Source organism: Salvelinus fontinalis, chromosome 2, assembly GCF_029448725.1.
Source record: "Salvelinus fontinalis isolate EN_2023a chromosome 2, ASM2944872v1, whole genome shotgun sequence".
Lineage (NCBI taxonomy): Eukaryota > Metazoa > Chordata > Actinopteri > Salmoniformes > Salmonidae > Salvelinus > Salvelinus fontinalis.
In genome coordinates this window covers 32,710,869-32,730,825 of record NC_074666.1, presented here as the reverse complement: position 1 = coordinate 32,730,825, position 19,957 = coordinate 32,710,869, and the positions used below count along the sequence as shown (strand labels likewise).

Below are 19,957 nucleotides of genomic sequence, written 5' to 3'. Positions count from 1 at the left end.
AATGAGAAATCAGCAACATTTCACACTTCAGCTGAGCTTAGAAGCAGATCAAAAACACACACACACACACACACACACACACACACACACACACACACACACACACACACACACACACACACACACACACACACACACACACACACACACACACACACACACACACATTCTTGCTCATTCATTCTCTCTCTCTCATTAGCCTATCACTTTCTCTCCCACACAAACACATGCACACATTGTTCCCCGCCTTTCTGAGGGGTGTTCCCTCCATAATATGGCTGAGGGAGTGAGGATGCCTAGCCTGCTGCCTCTGGTTAATTTCACCATTGCGCTGATTGCAGGGTGACCCGTGTGCCCTTGCAGCTTTTGTCGAAATCAGGCATTGGGCCATGTGAACAGACACACACACACACACACACACACCATGAGACAATTGTCTTAGCAGGAAAGATGCACTATTTCCTGTTTATCGAAGAAAACAAAATCCTCTTAGGGGATTCTGGTTACTCATTTTCAGGAAATGAGTTGACAACTGAATAAACACTTGAATGGAGAGGAACTCGCACATGGTTAATTCCAGTCAGGATATTTGGCGTTTCCACTCAATAAAAAACCTTAAGCTTAAAGCTCGATTTCAGGGTGCAGGTGTTGGGACATTCTCTTTTTAGGAGCAGCAAAACTGTTAGCAGGTCAAGAATCGTCTTCCTCTTATTTCATGATTGGTTATCCCAAGTAGAGATTTAAATTGGATGTGTCAGGTCTGTATTGATTTACTATTTATGAAATGCTAACTATGTCTGGTCCTTCCACCCTACAGCATCCCCCTTGCGGTTGCATGGCCGGTGGTGCTGCGCTGGCCGGGTGCGTCACTTCCGAGCATGTGATTCCTCACTTCAGTTCTGCCTCTATGGCCCAATGTTATTTTTAGAAGCAGGCAATGTGACATCTGCTTTGCATACTCCTCTGCCTCCGAGCTGAGACCTCTGCTGGGAGGAAGCATGCAGTCTGTGTGTGTCTGTGTGTGGTTAAAGTTGTGGCGTGGTTAGTCGATAAAGCAGGACGCCTGCTGAGGCGTGTGTGTGTTAGAGAGAGAGCAGGGCTGATGTATGACAGATGGTAGTTCAGCTCAGTTGTGGTGTGGATGGAATGGCTGTTCATTTGGTGTGTTTTACAGTATTAGTGTGAGCGCTGCTTCCTTACTTTGGATGTTTTTGTATTAGCAGTCTTGAGTTGGTTGCATACTTTTGCGTTACCTTTATTCATTATTTATTTGTTTGCATTTGTTAGGATGTCAAGGGAGGTGTTAGGAAGTAGGACGGCGCAATGTTTGTTGTGGTTGTTTTTCAGTGAATTTATCAACTGCTCTGTACAGCAACATGTCTGTAGTGCCACTATGCCACTATCTAATGTAGGGAAACGGAACTGCAGTGTTTAAAAAAAATTTTAGACCATCAATTTAAAATGATAGACATCATATGGAATTGCCAATAAAATGTGAGTTTATAATGCAGGGAGGATGTAGTAGACCCTGCGAGTCAGTATATCCGACCTCTACTAGCTATTACAGCTGATGTGATGTCTCACCATGGGGGTTTCTAATGGGGATTTGATTAAACCAGCATTAGCTGTCTGGATCTCACTACTGCGGTCTTGTTAAGTGTGTGATTTAATGAAGAGGATCGTGAGCAGACTCTGGGGCATTCTATCTCCTCGGCTCTCCTCTCCTTTCTCCTCGTCAGTCTTCCCCTGCATCTCCTCGGCTCTCCTTCTCAAAGCCATCATCAAATTTTCACACTCAGTCAACCTGAAAATATCGTCCTATCCACAAATACATTTCCTCATGTCTCCAGTTGGTGTGTGTGTGTGTGTGTGTGTGTCACTATGTAGGGTGTGTGTGTGTGTTTCCACACAAACGCTGGCAGGTTGCCAATCCAACCCCATCCCCTCTGAAGTGTTGCTCTCCTGTGTGTGTGTGTGTGTGTCAGCGTTGTGATTGACACTTGTGCTTCTGTGTTGTGGTCTTGTGGTTATAGCTGAGGGGAGAGTCTCTAGCCGGAGCCATATGATAACATCTCCACCTGCCTGCCTGTGTAGTAGTATTGATTGTTCCAGTAGTGTAATATGCTTTCCCTTCCATAAATGTATAGAACTGTCTTGGAATGCTATTTTTCAGACATACATCTCAATAACTCATTCTACTGATGTATGTGGTACGGTAGTGGTCACCAACCGTTTCTGAGTCAAGATCACTTTCTGAATCAAAATACAAACCGAGATCTTCCGCTTAGATTTTTTTTAAACATGACTTAAAAAATGTAATCCTATGCCATATGAAGCTATTAAAAACATTACTGTAGCAATGAGGTTTGTGGAGTAGGCTATAGGCCCAATACATTATCACCGCATATTGGCTTTGCTTGAATTGCCCTGCCAATGCATTATTGTCCTGACCATTTTTTGGTAGGCTATTTGATCACACTGGCAATCGATCAGTCGTATTACTTATGAGGCACAGCTGAGTGAGCATATATTCAAATCATTTGCTTTTTATTTTTTATTTTACTGGGCTGATAGTGCCTGCATCTGATGGTCAGTCTCAGCGGTGGGAGAGAACAGTAGTGCACTTGACTTGTTCTCCGGGCCCGTCGGGAAGGCAGAGTTTGTACCTTCAGACACATGAAATGGTTCAAATCAGAACACGCAGGACTGAATCGGGTGCACCCTACCGCCAAATGTGCGATAATTATTATTTTTTGAGTGGAACTCAAGGCTTTATCGTTGGGTTTTTTACAGATGTTTGGCGACTAGAAATGCCTTGGAGATCAACCGGGTTGATTGCGATCGACTGCGGTAGGGTGTGTATGGTTGCTGTGTGTGTTCACCAAGCCCCTGAATGGGATTTATTGACTGGAACGTGTTTTCATCATGCTGTATTAGCAGCCTGGGCTCAGTGGGGGTGAGATGTACTTGAATGAATGTCATCATGAAAACAAAAGATCCTGATTTATCTGCTTTATGAGCTCCTAGCCCAGCTACCACCACATCGGTCCATTTTTATTATACTGCTGAATCAGTGACCAGATCATCAGTGTGTCTGTCCTCTACTCTTCCTTTCTCCTCTCCTTCCCCTTATCTCTACTCCTCCTCCCTCTCTCCTGTGTGAGGAGTCATTCACCTCAGCCAGGCCAGAGTGATGGTCACACCTGACTGCACCATAAACCCTCACCCGTCAGCACTTAATTGAATTGCCTGGTGATTAAGAACACTGATCACCTGTCTGTCTCTGCGCGATGTCGGTCTTTTAATCATGCCTTTTCTCACTCGTCATTCTCTTCCTCTCATGCTTTTTCTTGTTATTTCCTCATTCACTATCACACCTACTCATTTATAATTTTTTATTTATTGATTTAACCTTTTATTTAACTATGCAAGTCAGTTAAGAACAAATTCTTATTTACAATGACGGCCTGGCAAAAGGCCTCATTCTCTCTTTCAAATGAAATGTTATTTGTCACACGTGTCAAATACAGCGGGAGTAGACTTGACCGGGAAATGCTTGCTTACGAGCCCTTCCAGCGATACGGAGTGAAAGAAAAATGATAGAAATAGTAACAGGAGAAATAAAATCCAGAAGGATGAAGCTAATATACAGGGAGTACTTTCCCTTCCTGTTCTAGTCTTGCTCCCCATCTCCTTCCCTTTGCTCTCACACTTTAATCATCCATTATTTGGCAGTAATGGAGGCTCCTGGTCCTTTTTGGCTTCAGAGGCATCCTGTTTGTCCTTGTCCATGGCACTTGTCCATGTTGCACTGCAGTGTATGAGTTTGTGTGTGTGCATGCGTGTGCCTCATTACATCACACATGACTCCAGCTGTCTGATTCAGAGGGGTTGGGTTAAATGGGGAAGACACATTTCAGTTGAAGGCATTCAGTTGTACAACTGACTAGGTATCTCCCTTTCCCTAATTGTAACCTCACCTGATACTGTCACCCACAGCTAACACTATACATATTCAGCCATGTACAGTCGTGGCCAAAAGTTTTGAGAATGACACAAAGATTGATTTCCACAAAGTTTGCTGCTTCAGTGTCTTTAGATATTTTTGTCAGATGTTACTATGGAATACTGAAGTATAATTACAAGCATTTCATAAATGTCAAAGGCTTTTATTGACAGTTACATGAAGTTGATGCAAAGAGTCAATATTTGCAGTGTTGACCCTTCTTTTTCAAGACCTCTGCAATCTGCCCTGGCATGCTGTCAATTAACTTCTAGGCCACATCCTGACTGATGGCAGCCCATTCTTGCATAATCAATGCTTGGAGTTTGTCAGAATTTGTGGGGTTTTGTTTGTCCACCTGCCTCTTGAGGATTGACCACAAGTTCTCAATGGGATTAAGGTCTGGGGAGTTTCCTGGCCACGGACCCAAAATATTGATGTTTTGTTCCCTGAGCCACTTAGTTATCACTTTTGCCCTGTAGCAAGGTGCTCCATCATGCTGGAAAATGCATTGTTCGTCACCAAACTGTTCCTGGATGGTTGGGAGAAGTTGCTCTCAGAGAATGTGTTGGTACCATTCTTTATTCATGGCTGTGCTCTTAGGCAAGATTTTGAGTGAGCCCACTCCCTTGACTGAGAAACAACCCCACACATAAATGGTCTCAGGATGCTTTACTGATGGCATGACACAGGACTGATGGTAGCGCTCACCTTGTCTTCTCCGGACAAGCTTTTTTCCGGATGCCCCAAACAATCGGAAAGGGGATTCATCAGAGAAAATGACTTTACCCCAGTCCTCAGCAGTCCAATCCCTGTACCTTTTGCAGAATATCAGTCTGTCCCTGATGTTTTTCCTGGAGAGAAGTGGCTTCTTTGCTGCCCTTCTTGACACCAGGCCATCCTCCAAAAGTCTTCGCCTCACTGTGCGTGCAGATGCACTCACACCTGCCTGCTGCCATTCCTGAGCAAGCTCTGTACTCGTGGTGCCCCGATCCCGCTGCTGAATCAACTTTAGGAGACGGTCCTGGCGCTTGCTGGACTTTCTTGGGAGCCCTGAAGCCTTCGTCACAACAATTGAACCGTTCTCCTTGAAGTTCTTGATGATCTGATAAATGGTTGATTTATGTGCAATCTTACTGGCAGCAATATCCTTGCCTGTGAAGCCCTTTTTGTGCAAAGCAATGATGACGGCACGTGTTTCCTTGCAGGTAACCGTGATTGACAGAGGAACAACAATATTCCAAGCACCACCTTCCTTTTGATTTCGAATAACAGACTGGAAGCTTCAATGAGCATGACAGAGTGATCTCCAGCCTTGTCCTTGTCAACACTCACACCTGTGTTAATGAGAGAATCACTGACATGATGTCAGCTGGTACTTTTGTGGCATGGCTGAAATGCAGTGGAACTTTTTGCAATTCATCTGATCACTCTTCATAACATTCTGGAGTATATGCAAATTGCCATCATACAAACTGAGGCAGCAGACTTTGTGAAAATTAATATTTGTGTCATTTTCAACTTTTGGCCACGACTGTACACTGCAGGGATGCTGACAGTTAGCTATGCAGCTTATGTAGGGGTGTCGTGTGGTTGTCTGTGTCTGCACATCTATCCATATGCATTTCGGTGTCTTTATGATTGTGTGCATTTGCACACACTATGTATGTGTGCCTACTGTCATACCGCTTGTTTATAAACTTGGCGGTGGTGGGTGTTCTGAAGGCATTGCATTAGCAGAACCTCTCTCCTCTGGCAGGACCTGCTGCTGAATCTGTTGTCTTGTTTTTAGACTGAGGTGTGTCCTAGCCTCCAGACACAAGTGTACACGCATACATGTACCTCTGGCTTCTCATCCACATCCCATTGAGGGAGGTATTAGAGGCTGGCCTTGGATAGGGGGGACACCATGGAAACGATGCTGGGGAAATGGAAAGTCAGTCGGCCAAGGCCAGCTGCTCTTCGATCAGCTACCTGCCAGAATCAATGAAACCAGCCCCCCCCCCACATACACACACACACACACACACACACACACACACACACACACACACACAATCTGCAAGAAAAAGGCCAGAGGATGGTGAGTCTGCTCTGGAGTCTGAACAGTCTGTCCTACAGGGGCAGAGGGAAAAAGAGAGGGACAAAGAAAAACATGGGAGAGGAAGGCCAGGGGGTTGTTGACATAGACAATGTAAAAACTGAAGAGACACATAGTCAACATATACAACATTCAATGGAAATCCAGTAAACAAACTCTGCAGTATAAACTGATTTACACTGAGGATGTATCCCAATATGCAGAGGGAGGGATGCTGCTGTGACGAATACAGTGCCCCCCCCCCCCCCCCCCCACACACACACACACAGGCAGTCTGTCTCCCCGCCTCCTCCATTCGTGTGTGTGCTGCAGTTGTTCGATGGGGGAATGTTTTTGCGCGGAACCTTGTCTGTCACCGCGCTGAGCTGAAAGGAGAGCGCAGCAGAGTGTGTGTGTGTTATGCAGGCATTCCTGTGTCCAGCTTCAGGTGATTCAGTAGGAGCGTTTGCTGTGTGTGACAGCCACTATTCTGCTGTTGGTCGTGTGTTTAGCTCGGTAAGCCATCGAGGAGGAGCTGTCATTGAGAGTTGTTTGCATTTGACTGCTGCAGGAGACCGCCAGGAAGGGAGGGAGCAGGAAAGGGGGAGCGCTGGAACGAGTGAGAGGCAGCTGTTACCCTCCATGTCCATTGGTCTGTTCATCTTCTCTAGAGATGCTTGCTAGTGTTTAGCTGTGTGGCTGATACAGCACATGCCTGAGTCTGGCTGAAGTCATACAATGGCGGTACTGAATGTTCTCTCTGGGTAGAGGATGGACGGTGAGGTAGCTAGTCAGCGGGGCTCTATGCTGCTGTGTGCTGAGCATCAGACTGCGTTTGTGTGAGAGAGAGAGAGAAGAGAAGCAGCTGAATTCCTCCACAGCAGAGAGGTTCGGAGCTCCTCGTGGCTTTGTTTAGGCTGCCTGGCGGGAGAGAAACAGTGGGCTGATTTCAGTGTGTTCAGTCAGAGGCACAATAAATGTGAGCTGAGCTTGGCTGGTGGCAGTATTAGTGCTAGAGGTAACTTAGTGTGACTGTGGACCGGACAGACACACACCCATTCATTCACACTTAGAGACATGCATACCATTGACTGTGTGAAACCGATATTAGGGACTTTGTGTATTTTCAGCCGTTACTGCACCATTAGAGCAGTCAGTTAGGCAGACAGCTCTCCTTATACCTCAGGCTGCCGTTACATTACAGCAATGTGCTTTGGGGACTGATACTCAGATTGCTTTATGTAGCCAGCAGGCCAGTTGTGGAGCCTCCTCATCTCTCTTACCTGGCTTATGGTTGAGCCGGAGAGGTATTCTATCCTTAGAGTGCAGAAGGGATTTAGCCCCTAAACTACTTGAGACTGTGAATTCAGCAGGACTTTGGTATACAGGAATTGAGATTTGGATTGGATCCGCTTGTGAAGGAAGAGCACGGCCATTGATTGGTCTCGTGGGGGGGGGTATAGTAAAGACTCAGTGGTGCGTGAAATTGGTTGAGGGATAGTGTGTCAGACAGGGTGTGTGTGTGTCCATTCTCACGCGTCATGCTGTGCCCTGCATCCTGCCTGCCTCTCCTGAGGGAGATGGCTCAGTGGCGCTGCCTCCTGGGGTGGCACCGCCATCACGGGGTCAGCACGGGGGTCACGACAGGGGCTGGGCTGGGGTCAGAAGTCAGGGTTGCGGTGGGGGGCACGACTCGACCCATCTGCCGCACCAATCCTCAACAGGGGAGCAAGGTGAGTACCTTCATTTACTCAGCAACCTTTCAGACAGTTTAAACCTAGTATTTTTACACGACACTTTAGATCAGCTAGATACTGCTAAAAGAGCAATTAATAATTTATAAACCCCGTCTTTTAGGTGTCTATCCCCTCAGAGGGTTCTGTATTCTTTTGAAGAGTTTGTGTGATGCTTGTCATTGGGGGTCTTGCTGCTGATGTGAGGGTAGTTATGCCCAGAGCCGTTTTTACCACCACAATGTAACTCGTTTGATGAAATTCTTGCCTCTGTTTTGCATGATGTTGAATATTTAGCAGCAGATGAAGGAAAGTCTTGTACTAAAATTATAAGCCCTCTCCTCTCACCATGGCATCAAAACAATGTTGCTATATCTCATGTTGAAGCTTGCTATTGCAGCCAGGGAAAGAGTGTGACTGAAGGAAAAACAATTGGATAAGAAGAACAGGTAATGGAACGTGTGGTGTTCAATCCGGGAAATTTGATGCCTCTAACCCAATTACTAGACAGTCTCTCACTGCCGGCCAATCTTATCCCAAACTTTTAGCCAGATTGCTATTGATCCTAGTGTGGGCAGAGGAATGGAAAGGAGGTGGTGGGTGTAATGGCTGGGGTTGGAGGGGTGGGGGGAGATGGAGAGGATGCAGACGACCCTCTGTGACCCATTCCCTGGGCAAGAGGGTAATCAAACACCCCTGGTCTGGCAGCTGGATGACTGTTCGGGACACATGAGCCTCTGGGTACTCTGTTCAGTAGTCTGTCATTATGACCTCATCACGCTTCCCAGGCAGAGAACCATGAGGTCACTGCCTCTCACTGGAACTACAGGAGAGGACCACACCTGCTCTCTTTCTATTCCTCACCAACTTCTTGCTTTTCTTCTACAGTTCACCATTGTTTTTTCCTTTCCCTCTGTTTTTCTCTCTGTCTACCTCTACATCCAATGTTTCCTCGAAGCTGCGCGCAGAAGAAATTCCAGCTTCCGCAGAGAAACATGAGATTGAACTTCACTCAACTTTCTAGAGTTTTCCATGTTAGTTAACCTCTCTGCGCTATGGATCTCTTTAGCGGGATCATTTTCCTAAACAACCGCTGAATTGCAGGGCGCAAAATATTACTAAAAATATTTATAATCATGCAATCACAAGTGAAATATACCAAAACACAGCTTAGCTTGTTGTTAATCCACCTATCGTGTCAGATTTTGAAAATATGCTTTGCAGCGAAAGCAATCCAAGCTTTTGTGAGTGTTTCAATCAATGCTAGAACAGCTAGCCCCAAATTAGCTTGGTCACGAAAGTCAGAAAAGCAATAAAATTAATCGCTTACCTTTGATAATCTTCAGATGTTTGCACTCACGAGACTCCCAGTTACACAATAAATGTTATTTTTGTTCGATAAATATTACTTTTATAACAAAAAAACGCCAATTGGGTTGTGCGTTATGTTCAGAAAACCAAAGCCTCGTTCCGTTTGACGAAAATTCCAAAAAGTATCCGTAATGTTTGTAGAAACATGTCAGAGGTTTTTTATAATCAATCCTCAGGTTGTTTTTAACAATCATAATCGATAATATTTCAACTGGACCGTAACCTATTCAATAAAAGAGAGAAAGAAAATGGAGAGCTACCCCTCTCGCGCGCAGGAAACTAATCAAAGGACACCTGATTAGTTTTGAAAAATCTTGCTCATTTTTCAAAATAAAAGCCTGAAACTATGTCTAAAGCCTGGTCACAGCCTGAGGAAGCCATTGGAAAAGGATGGAAGAATGGAATGTTGGTACTTTAAATGGAAGAAAGACGGGCAAGGAAACACAGTTAAAAAATAAAAGAAATCACTTCCGGGTAGATTTCCTCAGGTTTTCGCCTGCAGAATCAGTTTTGTTATACTCACAGACAATATTGACAGTTTTGGAAACTTTGGAGTGTTTTCTATCCTAATCTGTAAATGATATGCATATTCTATGATCTGGACCTGAGAAATAGTCAGTTTACCTTGGGAACGTTATTTAAAAAATAAATAAATAAATCTGTAAATAAATAAAGCGTCAAGAAGTTAACACTATCAACATTTCCTTTTACTATGGGAATTGTGATCAATCAGCGCAATATAATCCACTTTCAATGCAACATACCAAAACAAAACAAACTATGCAAGACTGAGTGTGAAAAACTAAATATGCAAGATATTTTGTTGTAGGCAGAATGCATCGGAGTAGGATTCTACACAGACCGGTGCAGGATAACCAATCAGAGCTGCAGTAGGCCTATGCTAATGGACCATTGCCATATATTAATCTGTGCCATTTACTTTGAACTGGACTGTGTTTACAGCATGAGCGGTCATGAGTAGATGTGCTTGTTTTGAGATCAAAGCGAGAGCTGCATGTAGTTTGTACTGATTGCTTCCTACAAGAGCACAAAACGTGTACATTTCTATCTTTGAAAATCAAGTCAGGTAAAGGGGCCGTGTTGTATTTTGAGATGGACTTGAATAAGCTAAATAGGTAGAGGGTAGCATCATTTGTCTGATTCTATATAATAATGGTATGGGAATATCAATCAATCAATCAATCAAGTTTATTTTATATAGCCCTTTGTACATCAGCTAATATCTCGAAGTGCTGTACAGAAACCCAGCCTAAAACCCCAAACAGCAAGCAATGCAGGTGTAGAAGCACGGTGGCTAGGAAAAACTCCCTAGAAAGGCCAAAACCTAGGAAGAAAGGAATACTAATTCATTTTATTTTGTAAAGTGGTTTCTTGCATTAAACAACATTTTCACTCACCTTGTCTGAAGGACAAGTAGATAAACAGATTCATGTCAAGCTCTGCATGGTTTTGTTCAAACGTCTCATGGAATGTAGGCCTACAATAAACACCACACTTTGGCTGCTACTGTAAGCTATTTCCATTTGGGATGCATTTTCTCCGTTGATGATGGTAGACCACTCTGTTAAGCCTACATTATGATCAAATAGCCACAGTAGCCTACTTGTCCACTGTTAAAACTAACTTAAAGCAGGTATAGCCTCAGTGTTCACAGTAAACACGCACTGGAAGTTGTAAAGAATTTTCACAACGTTCAAGTTTGCGCTCAGTAGACCTGAAATTTGCTCAGAGGGATTTTTTTTTTTAGGGAACGTCTACATCCACGTTGCTATTCTCTTGATCTCGCCACCCTCCTCACACTTCTCTTGATCTCGCCACCCTCCTCACACTTCTCTTGATCTCGCCACCCTCCTCACACTTCTCTTGATCTCGCCACCCTCCTCACACTTCTCTTGATCTCGCCACCCTCCTCACACTTCTCTTGATCTCGCCACCCTCCTCACACTTCTCTTGATCTCGCCACCCTCCTCACACTTCTCTTGATCTCGCCACCCTCCTCACACTTCTCTTGATCTCGCCACCCTCCTCACACTTCTCTTGAGCTCGCCACCCTCCTCACACTTCTCTTGAGCTCGCCACCCTCCTCACACTTCTCTTGATCTCGCCACCCTCCTCACACTTCTCTTGATCTCGCCACCCTCCTCACACTTCTCTTGATCTCGCCACCCTCCTCACACTTCTCTTGATCTCGCCACCCTCCTCACACTTCTCTTGATCTCGCCACCCTCCTCACACTTCTCTTGAGCTCGCCACCCTCCTCACACTTCTCTTGAGCTCGCCACCCTCCTCACACTTCTCTTGAGCTCGCCACCCTCCTCACACTTCTCTTGAGCTCGCCACCCTCCTCACACTTCTCTTGAGCTCGCCACCCTCCTCACACTTCTCTTGAACTCGCCACCCTCCTCACACTTCTCTTGAGCTCGCCACCCTCCTCACACTTCTCTTGAGCTCGCCACCCTCCTCACACTTCTCTTGAGCTCGCCACCCTCCTCACACTTCTCTTGAGCTCGCCACCCTCCTCACACTTCTCTTGAGCTCGCCACCCTCCTCACACTTCTCTTGAGCTCGCCACCCTCCTCACACTTCTCTTGAGCTCGCCACTCTCCTCACACTCCTCTTGATCTCGCCACCCTCCTCACACTCCTCTTGAGCTCGCCACCCTCCTCACACTTCTCTTGAGCTCGCCACCCTCCACACTTCTCTTGAGCTCGCCACTCTCCACACTTCTCTTGAGCTTGCCACCCTCCTCACACTCCTCTTGAGCTCGCCACCCTCCTCACACTCCTCTTGAGCTCGCCACCCTCCACACTTCTCTTGAGCTCGCCACCCTCCACACTTCTCTTGAGCTCGCCACTTCTCCCTCTCCTTTTTTTGCTTACATCATCCATCTTCTCTCTCCCTTTTGATCATTATTTACCCTCCCTCTCTCTGTCTCGTGGGACATTCCAACCATCCGTGGAGAAGAGAGAGAGCTGCAGGATGGAGACTAGCTAGCAGGGTTTGTGTTCTGAGTCTGGCGGTTAATGATGCAGTCAGGCTCCAAGGAGTTAAGTTCCCTCAGCACCACCAGCACTCCTCCCAAGGGCTCTGTCTCAGGGGATCTGCCTAGACAACACACACACACATATTTACAGTATCTGTACAACCATCTCACACACATCTCATTTTCTCCAATCTGCTCTGTCAATATGAAATAAATCGGTCCGTTTATAGTCGAGGTCGACCGATTTAATCGGCAGGGCCGTTTTCATAACAATTGGTAATCTGTATTTTTGGACGCCGATTACATTGCAATCCACGATGAGACTGTGTGGCAGGCTGACCACCTATTACGCGAGTGCAGCAAGGAGCCAAGGTAAGTTGCTAGCTAGCATTAAACTTACCTTTATAAAAAACAATCAATCTTAACATAATCATTAGTTAACTACACATGATTGATGATATTACTAGTTTAACTAGCTTGTCCTGCGTTGCATATAATCAATGCAGTGCCTGTTAATTTATAATCGAATCGCAGCCTACTACGCCAAACGGAGGATGATTTAACAAAGCGCATTCGTGAAAAAAGCACAATCGTAGCACCAATGAACCTAACCATAAACATCAATGCCTTTCTTAATATCAATGCACAGTATATTTTTTAAAAACCTGCATATTTAGTTAAAAGTTTCATGTTAGCAGGCAATATTAACGAGGGAAATTGTGTTCTCTTGCGTTCAGTGCCAGCAGAGTCAGGGTATATGTAGCAGTTTGGGCCGCCTGGCTCGTTGTGAACTGTGTGAAGACCATTTCTTCCTGACAAAGACTGTAAATAATTTGCCAGAATTTTACATAATTATGACAGAACATTGAAGGTTGTGCAATGTAATAGCAATATTTAGACTTAGGGTTGCAACCCGTTCAATAAAATACGTAACGGTTCCGTATTTCACTGAAAGAATAAACGTTTTGTTTTCGAAATGATAGTTTCCGGGTTTGACCATATTAATGACCTACGGCTCATATTTCTGTGTGTTTATTATATTATAATTAAGTCTATGATTTGATAGAGCAGTCTGACTGAGCGGTGGTAGGTAGTAGCAGGCTCATAAGCATTCATTCAAACAGCACTTTCCTGCATTTGCCAGCAGCTCTTTGCAATGCTTAAAGCACAACGCTGTTTATGACTTGAAGCCTATCAACTCCCGAGATTAGGCTGGCAATACTATAGTGCCTATAAGAACATCCAATAGTCAAAGGTATATAAAATACAAATGATATAGAGAGAAATAGTCCTATAATTCCTATAAAAACTACAACTTAACTTCTTAACTGGGAATATTGAAGACTCATCTTCAAAGGAACCACCAGCTTCATATGTTCTCATGTTCTGAGCAAGGAAATGAAACGTTAGCTGTTTTACATGGCACATATTGCACTTTTGTTTTTGCATTATTTAAACCAAATTGAACGTTTCATTATTTATGTGAGACTAAATTGATTTTATTTATGTATTATATTAAGTTAAAATAAGTGTTCATTCAGTATTGTTGTAATTGTCATTATTACAAATATATCAATCAATCAATTGGCTGATTTAATCAATATCGGCTTTTTTTGGTACTCCAATAATCGGTATCGGCGTTAAAAAATCATAATCGGTCAACCTCTAGTTTATAGTTCTGTTTTTGAGCACAACGATTAAAATTGCACTAATGTACACTACTCCAGGGCTGTGATCCCAGACTCTCTAATTGACTGATCTGTAAAGTCTTCTTTCAGGTTAGTCTGAGACCCATTAACCCAGGTACCTTGTAGTCTCTGGACCAGGTCTCCCAGCAAGCCCTGCTGCTTTGTGAAGAGTAGCCACTTAGCAGGACTGATGAGTCTGCAACTTCATAGGCCTGATGGGACACATCCTGGAGGGAGGACAAGACACTCTCTACCTCATAAGGAGTGCTTCCAAAGTGCCTCATCCAGTCAGTCGATACCAACCCAGCCCGGCAAAGCAGTGAGGAAGTTGCCCAGGCGAAAGTTGTCTTAGTCTGAGAAGCTGTTCAATAATTCAGTGTAGCTAACAACTTGTAACTGTTAGAACAGGCCTGACCGTTCCACTCCTGCACAGCCAGTGACGTAGTTTGCGTACTTTGAGTTGGTCATCTCAAGAGGTAGTGGTGGGAGAGAAGCTGGGTCTCTCAGCTGAATTGAGGTGGGGTTGGCAGTGTTTTACTGCTGCTTCAGGAGGTTGTCAGTAAATTAATTTTCTAGCAATGCCCTCACATTTAATGGTCACACAACTGGGTGTTTTTATTCATCTTCTCAAATTTGAAATGGTTACATGTCATGTGTTAATTGATTGCTGACCAGCTTATAATTGAGGTTGGCTGTGTTGGACAGAATTTAAGAGAGAGAATCATGGACTCTGTTTTTTCACTTTAAAATGTATTCCAAAAAAACACCATTGATTTCAAAGTTTAACAAACCATACAACTCTATGCACAAGGACTACTTAACAGTTTACACTGAAACATTTGAAAAAATTGATTTTGTGTTTGAACTTTGCAAATGTAAACTTTGGTAATGGAATCTCCCTTCAGTTTTATATGCGACCGTGGTTTCCAAAAAACTCTTAAATATCTGCTTCGACTTAAGATTCAACGATGTCTGCAGAAAGAATTCGGTGTCTGCTATGACATGGCACTTTGAGTTTGAAAAAATATATTTTGGCTATTGAACTATGGTAAGTGAAGTGGATTTACACCTGCTAACGGAATTAAATCATGGGTCCCTGATGTGTACTACACAGAAATGCATAATTGGACATTGAAGAACACAGAGTACAGTACAATAACTGTACTTTACTTTATTGTATTTTACTTTACTCTACTGTGCTCTACTCACTGTACAGTAAGTTGCTGTACTGTACTCAGTACTGTGCTCTACTCACTTAACTGTACTGTGATATCCAAACTTGTGAAACATTCGTCTATGATAGGTTCAGATTTGGTACAATCCATTAACATCAAGGCCAGGGTAGACTGACCAAATTTCAACTACTTTTCAATGGACATGGACTTTCAGTGTGGGTCGGTGCTCAGTGGGTCAGGATGCTGGTTACAGTAAATGGAAAGAGGGGGCTCGTGGGTAGGTGTCAGTAAGAACTGGGAGAGGTGACATTTAACTGGAGAGAGAGGCAGAGAGGGGGCGAGAGAGAAGGGTTGTTGAGACTGACTGTTTTAACACTTTTGGTTTAACCAACAAAGACAAAGAAAACAGTTATGAGCTGACCATAACAGTATGCCAGTGAAAGGACGGTAGAAGGTGGCCCAACAGTGGGGTTGTGTCTTATGATTTCCCATCGCAGCCAATTCAGTTGTAATAATGGCGTTAGTGATATTTATTTTGTTGGTAAATTGGTAACGGAATTACAAGTTTTAATCACTTAATAAACAATGTATATCAGTAGAATCAACAATTTATTGGCAGGACAACCATTACTTGTTAATTCTGTGAACTTTCATTTTCCTCCCTCATGAGGTAGAGAGATTATAAAATATCTTAAAGATATGTGGTGGGTTTTGTTAATGGAATTACAAGGCAATATATCAAATGTATTTACATAGCCCTTCTTACATCAGCTGATATATCAAAGTGCTGTACAGAAACCCAGCCTAAAACCCCAAACAGCGCAGGTGTAGAAGCAGAGTGGCTAGGAAGAAACCTAGAGGAACCAGGCTATGAGGGGTGGCCAGTCCTCTTCTGGCTGTGCCGGGTGGAGATTATAACAGAACATGGCCAAGATGTTAAAATGTTCATAAATGACCAGCATGGTCAAATAATCGTAATCGCAGTGACAGGTCAGGGTTCCATAGGCAGAACAGTTGAAACTGGAGCAGCAGCACGGCCAGGTGGACTGGGGACAACAAGGAGTCATCATGCCAGGTAGTCCTGAGGTATGGTCCTAGGGCTCAGGTCCTCCGAGAGAGAGAAAGAAAGAGAGAATTAGAGAGAGCATACTTACATTCACACGGGACAGCGATCCAGGGCTGGTAAAACCCTGGATCATTGTTATTCTAAATCCGCGACGCATAGAAGGCCCTCCCCCGCCCTCCTTTTGGAAAAGCTGACCACGACTCAATTTTGTTGCTTCCAGCCTACAAACAGAAATTAAAACAAGAAGCGCCCGCGATCAGGTCTGTTCAACGCTGGTCCGACCAATCTGATTCCATGCTTCAAGACTGCTTGGTTCACGTGGATTGGGAAATGTTCCGCATTGCGTCAAACAACAACATTGACGAATACGCTGATTCGGTGAGCGAGTTCATTAGAAAGTGCATCGGAGACGTTATACCCACAACAACGATTAAAACATTCCCAAACCAGAACCCGTGGATTGATGGCAGCATTCGCGCGAAACTGAAAGCGCGAACCACTGCTTTTAACCAGGGCAAGGTGACCGGAAGCATGACCGAATACAAACAGTGTAGCTATTCCCTCTACAAGGCAATCAAACAAGCTAAGTGCCAGTATAGAGACAAAGTAGAGTCGCAATTCAACAGCTCAGACACAAGAGGTATGTGGCAGGGTCTGCAGTCAATCACGGATTACAAAAAGAAAACCAGCCCCGTCGCGGACCAGGATGTCTTACTCCCAGACAGACTAAACAACTTCTTTGCTCACTTTGAGGACAATACAGTGCCACTGACACGGCCCGCTACCAAAACCTGCGGGCTCTTCTTCACTGCAGCCGAGGTGAGTAAAACATTTAAACGCGTTAACCCTCGCAAGGCTGCAGGCCCAGACGGCATTCCCAGCCGTGTCCTCAGACCAGCTGGCTGGTGTGTTTACGGACATATTCAATCAATCCTTATCCCAGTATGCTGTTCCCACATGCTTCAAGAGGGCCACCATTGCTCCTGTTCCCAAGAAAGCTAAGGTAACTGAGCTAAACGACTACCGCCCCGTAGCACTCACTTCCGTCATCATGAAGTGCTTTGAGAGACTAGTCAAGGACCATATCACCTCCACCCTACCTGACACCCTAGACCCACTCCAATTTGCTTAACGACCCAATAGGTCCACAGACGACGCGATCGCAACCACACTGCACACTGCCCTAACCCATCTGGACAAGAGGAATACCTATGTGAGAATGCTGTTCATCGACTACAGCTCAGCATTTAACACCATAGTACCCTCAACTCGTCATCAAGCTCGAAACCTTGGGTCTCGACCCCGCCCTGTGCAACTGGGTACTGGACTTCCTGACGGGCCGCCCCCAGGTGGCGAGGGTAGGTAACAACATCTCCACCCCGCTGATCCTCAACACTGGGGCCCCACAAGGGTGCGTTCCCAGCCCTCTCCTGTACTCCCTGCTCGCCCACGACTGCTAGGCCATGCACGCCTCCAACTCAATCATCAAGTTTGTGGACGGCACTACAGTGGTAGGCTTGATTACCAACAACGACGAGACGGCCTACAGGGAGGAGGTGAGGGCCCTCGGAATGTGGTGTCAGGAAAATAACCTCACACTCAATGTCAACAAAACAAAGGAGTTGATTGTGGACTTCAGGAAACAGCAGAGGGAGCACCCCCCTATCCACATCGACGGGACAGTAGTGGAGAGGGTAGTAAGTTTTAAGTTCCTCGGCGTACACATCACGGACAAACTGAATTGGTCCACCCACACAGACGGCGTTGTGAAGAAGGCGCAGCAGCGCCTCTTTAACCTCAGGAGGCTGAAGAAATTTGGCTTGTCACCAAAAGCACTCACAAACTTCTACAGATGCACAATCGAGAGCATCCTGTCAGGCTGTATCACCGCCTGGTACTGCAACTACTCCGCCCACAACCGTAAGGCTCTCCAGAGGGTAGTGAGGTCTGCACAACGCATCACTGGGGGCAAACTACCTGCCCTCCAGGACACCTACACCACCCGATGTCACAGGAAGGCCATAAAGATCATCAAGGGCAACAACCACCCGAGCCACTGCCTGTTCACCCCGCTATCATCCAGAAGGCGAGGTCAGTACAGGTGCATCAAAGCAGGGACCGAGAGACTGGAAAACAGCTTCTATCTCAAGGCCATCAGACTGTTAAACAGCCACCACTAACATTGAGTGGCTGCTGCCAACATACTGACTCAACTCCAGCCACTTTAATAATGGGAATTGATGGAAATTTATGTAAAAATGTATCGCTAGCCACTTTAAACAATGCCGCTTAATATAATGTTTACATACATTACTCATCTCATATGTATATGTATATACTGTTCTCTATATCATCTACTGCATCTTGCCTATGCCGTTCTGTACCATCACTCATTCATATATCTTTATGTACATATTCTTTATCCCTTTACACTTGTGTATATAAGGTAGTAGTTGTGGAATTGTTAGGTTAGATTACTTGTTGGTTATTACTGCATTGTCGGAACTAGAAGCACAAGTATTTCGCTACACTCGCATTAACATCTGCTAACCATGTGTATGTGACAAATAATATTTGATTTGATAAGACAGGAGAAATACTCAAAATATAACAGACTGACCCTAGCCCCCCCGACACATAAACTACTACAGCATAAATACTGGAGGCTGAGACAGGAGGGGTCAGGAGACACTGTGGCCCCATCCGATGATACCCCCGGACAGGGCCAAACAGGCAGGATATAACCCCACCCACTTTGCCAAAGAACAGCACCCACACCACTAGAGGGATATCTTCAACCACCAACTTACCATCCTGAGACAAGGCAGAGTATTTCATTAACTAATAGAAGGTAAACGGCTTTTCCAAAACGAAATATGTGTTGATGTTATTTGGCAGGGGTCTTTACGTCAACATTATTGTGTTTTTGATGTATTTCTGATACCTTTTAACCTCTTTAGGCTAGGGGGTGCTGTTGTCACTATTTCTGGAAATCGTGTAATTTTTAAACGGCTTCCTACTAAATTCTTGCTCGTACAATATGCATATTATTATTATTATTGGATAGAGAACAGTCTCTAGTTTCTATAGCCGTTGAAATTTTCTCTCTGAGTGGAACAGAACTCATTCTACAGCAATTTCCCTGACATGGAGTCAGATTTCACACATTTTGGCCCCTGATCTGGAGTCAGTTTAAAGGCCAACGTGAATGCTATGAGGATACAGACACTGCTTACGTCTTCCCCTGGATGCCTTTACGTGATGACGCTTTGAATGGTGTCGATTGCGCAATCACAGCCACTATAAAACAAAAAAACGTGTAGGTAGGAACTCTTTTCCAGCTGCGCCGGACGCGCGGTGGACACCGACCTGCTCTTTTTCCAAGCATTAGTGTAGCCAGTAATATTTCTCCGGTCATGTTTTTACTCGTTATAGGAGTTAAAAACATCATAAGGTAGTTAATTTAAACCGTTTTATAGCAATTTATATCCGTTTAGTGCGATTTTGGGACATTTATTTCTGAGACACTGTGAATCTCTGGGCACGTTTCCAGTTCATGCCGAACGCAATGGGCATTTCCACATGGCAAGAGGACAGCTTTCGACCAAAAGACGATTAGACCCAAGAAAGGATTCTTTGCCCAAGATTCTGATGGAAGAACGGCTCAAAGTAAGAACAATTTATTATGATAAATCGTGTTTCTGTCGAAAAATGTTAATCGCTTATGACGCCATTTTGTTAGACGTAGCTTCGCTTGGCGCAAACTGTATTGAAAAGTAAGGATAATTTAAAAAATGTAAATCAGCGATTGTATTAAGAATTAAATTGTCTATCAAT

At 44.6% G+C, this 19,957-nt stretch overlaps 1 protein-coding gene across 3 annotated transcripts in view; it reads left to right on the top strand.

Annotated features, from left to right (window-relative positions):
- LOC129817060 (E3 ubiquitin-protein ligase Siah2) overlaps positions 1–19,957 on the top strand; it is a 36,660-nt gene that overhangs the window by 3,190 nt on the left and 13,513 nt on the right. The window contains exon 1 of one of the 3 annotated variants that reach the window (XM_055872046.1): positions 6,375–7,816. The exons of the other annotated variants lie outside the window; for them this stretch is intronic. Coding sequence (XP_055728021.1) covers positions 7,625–7,816 — 192 coding nt within the window. The 5' untranslated portion in view covers positions 6,375–7,624. Of the gene's footprint in view, positions 1–6,374; positions 7,817–19,957 lie in introns of those variants that run through there. 3 annotated transcript variants of the gene reach the window in all.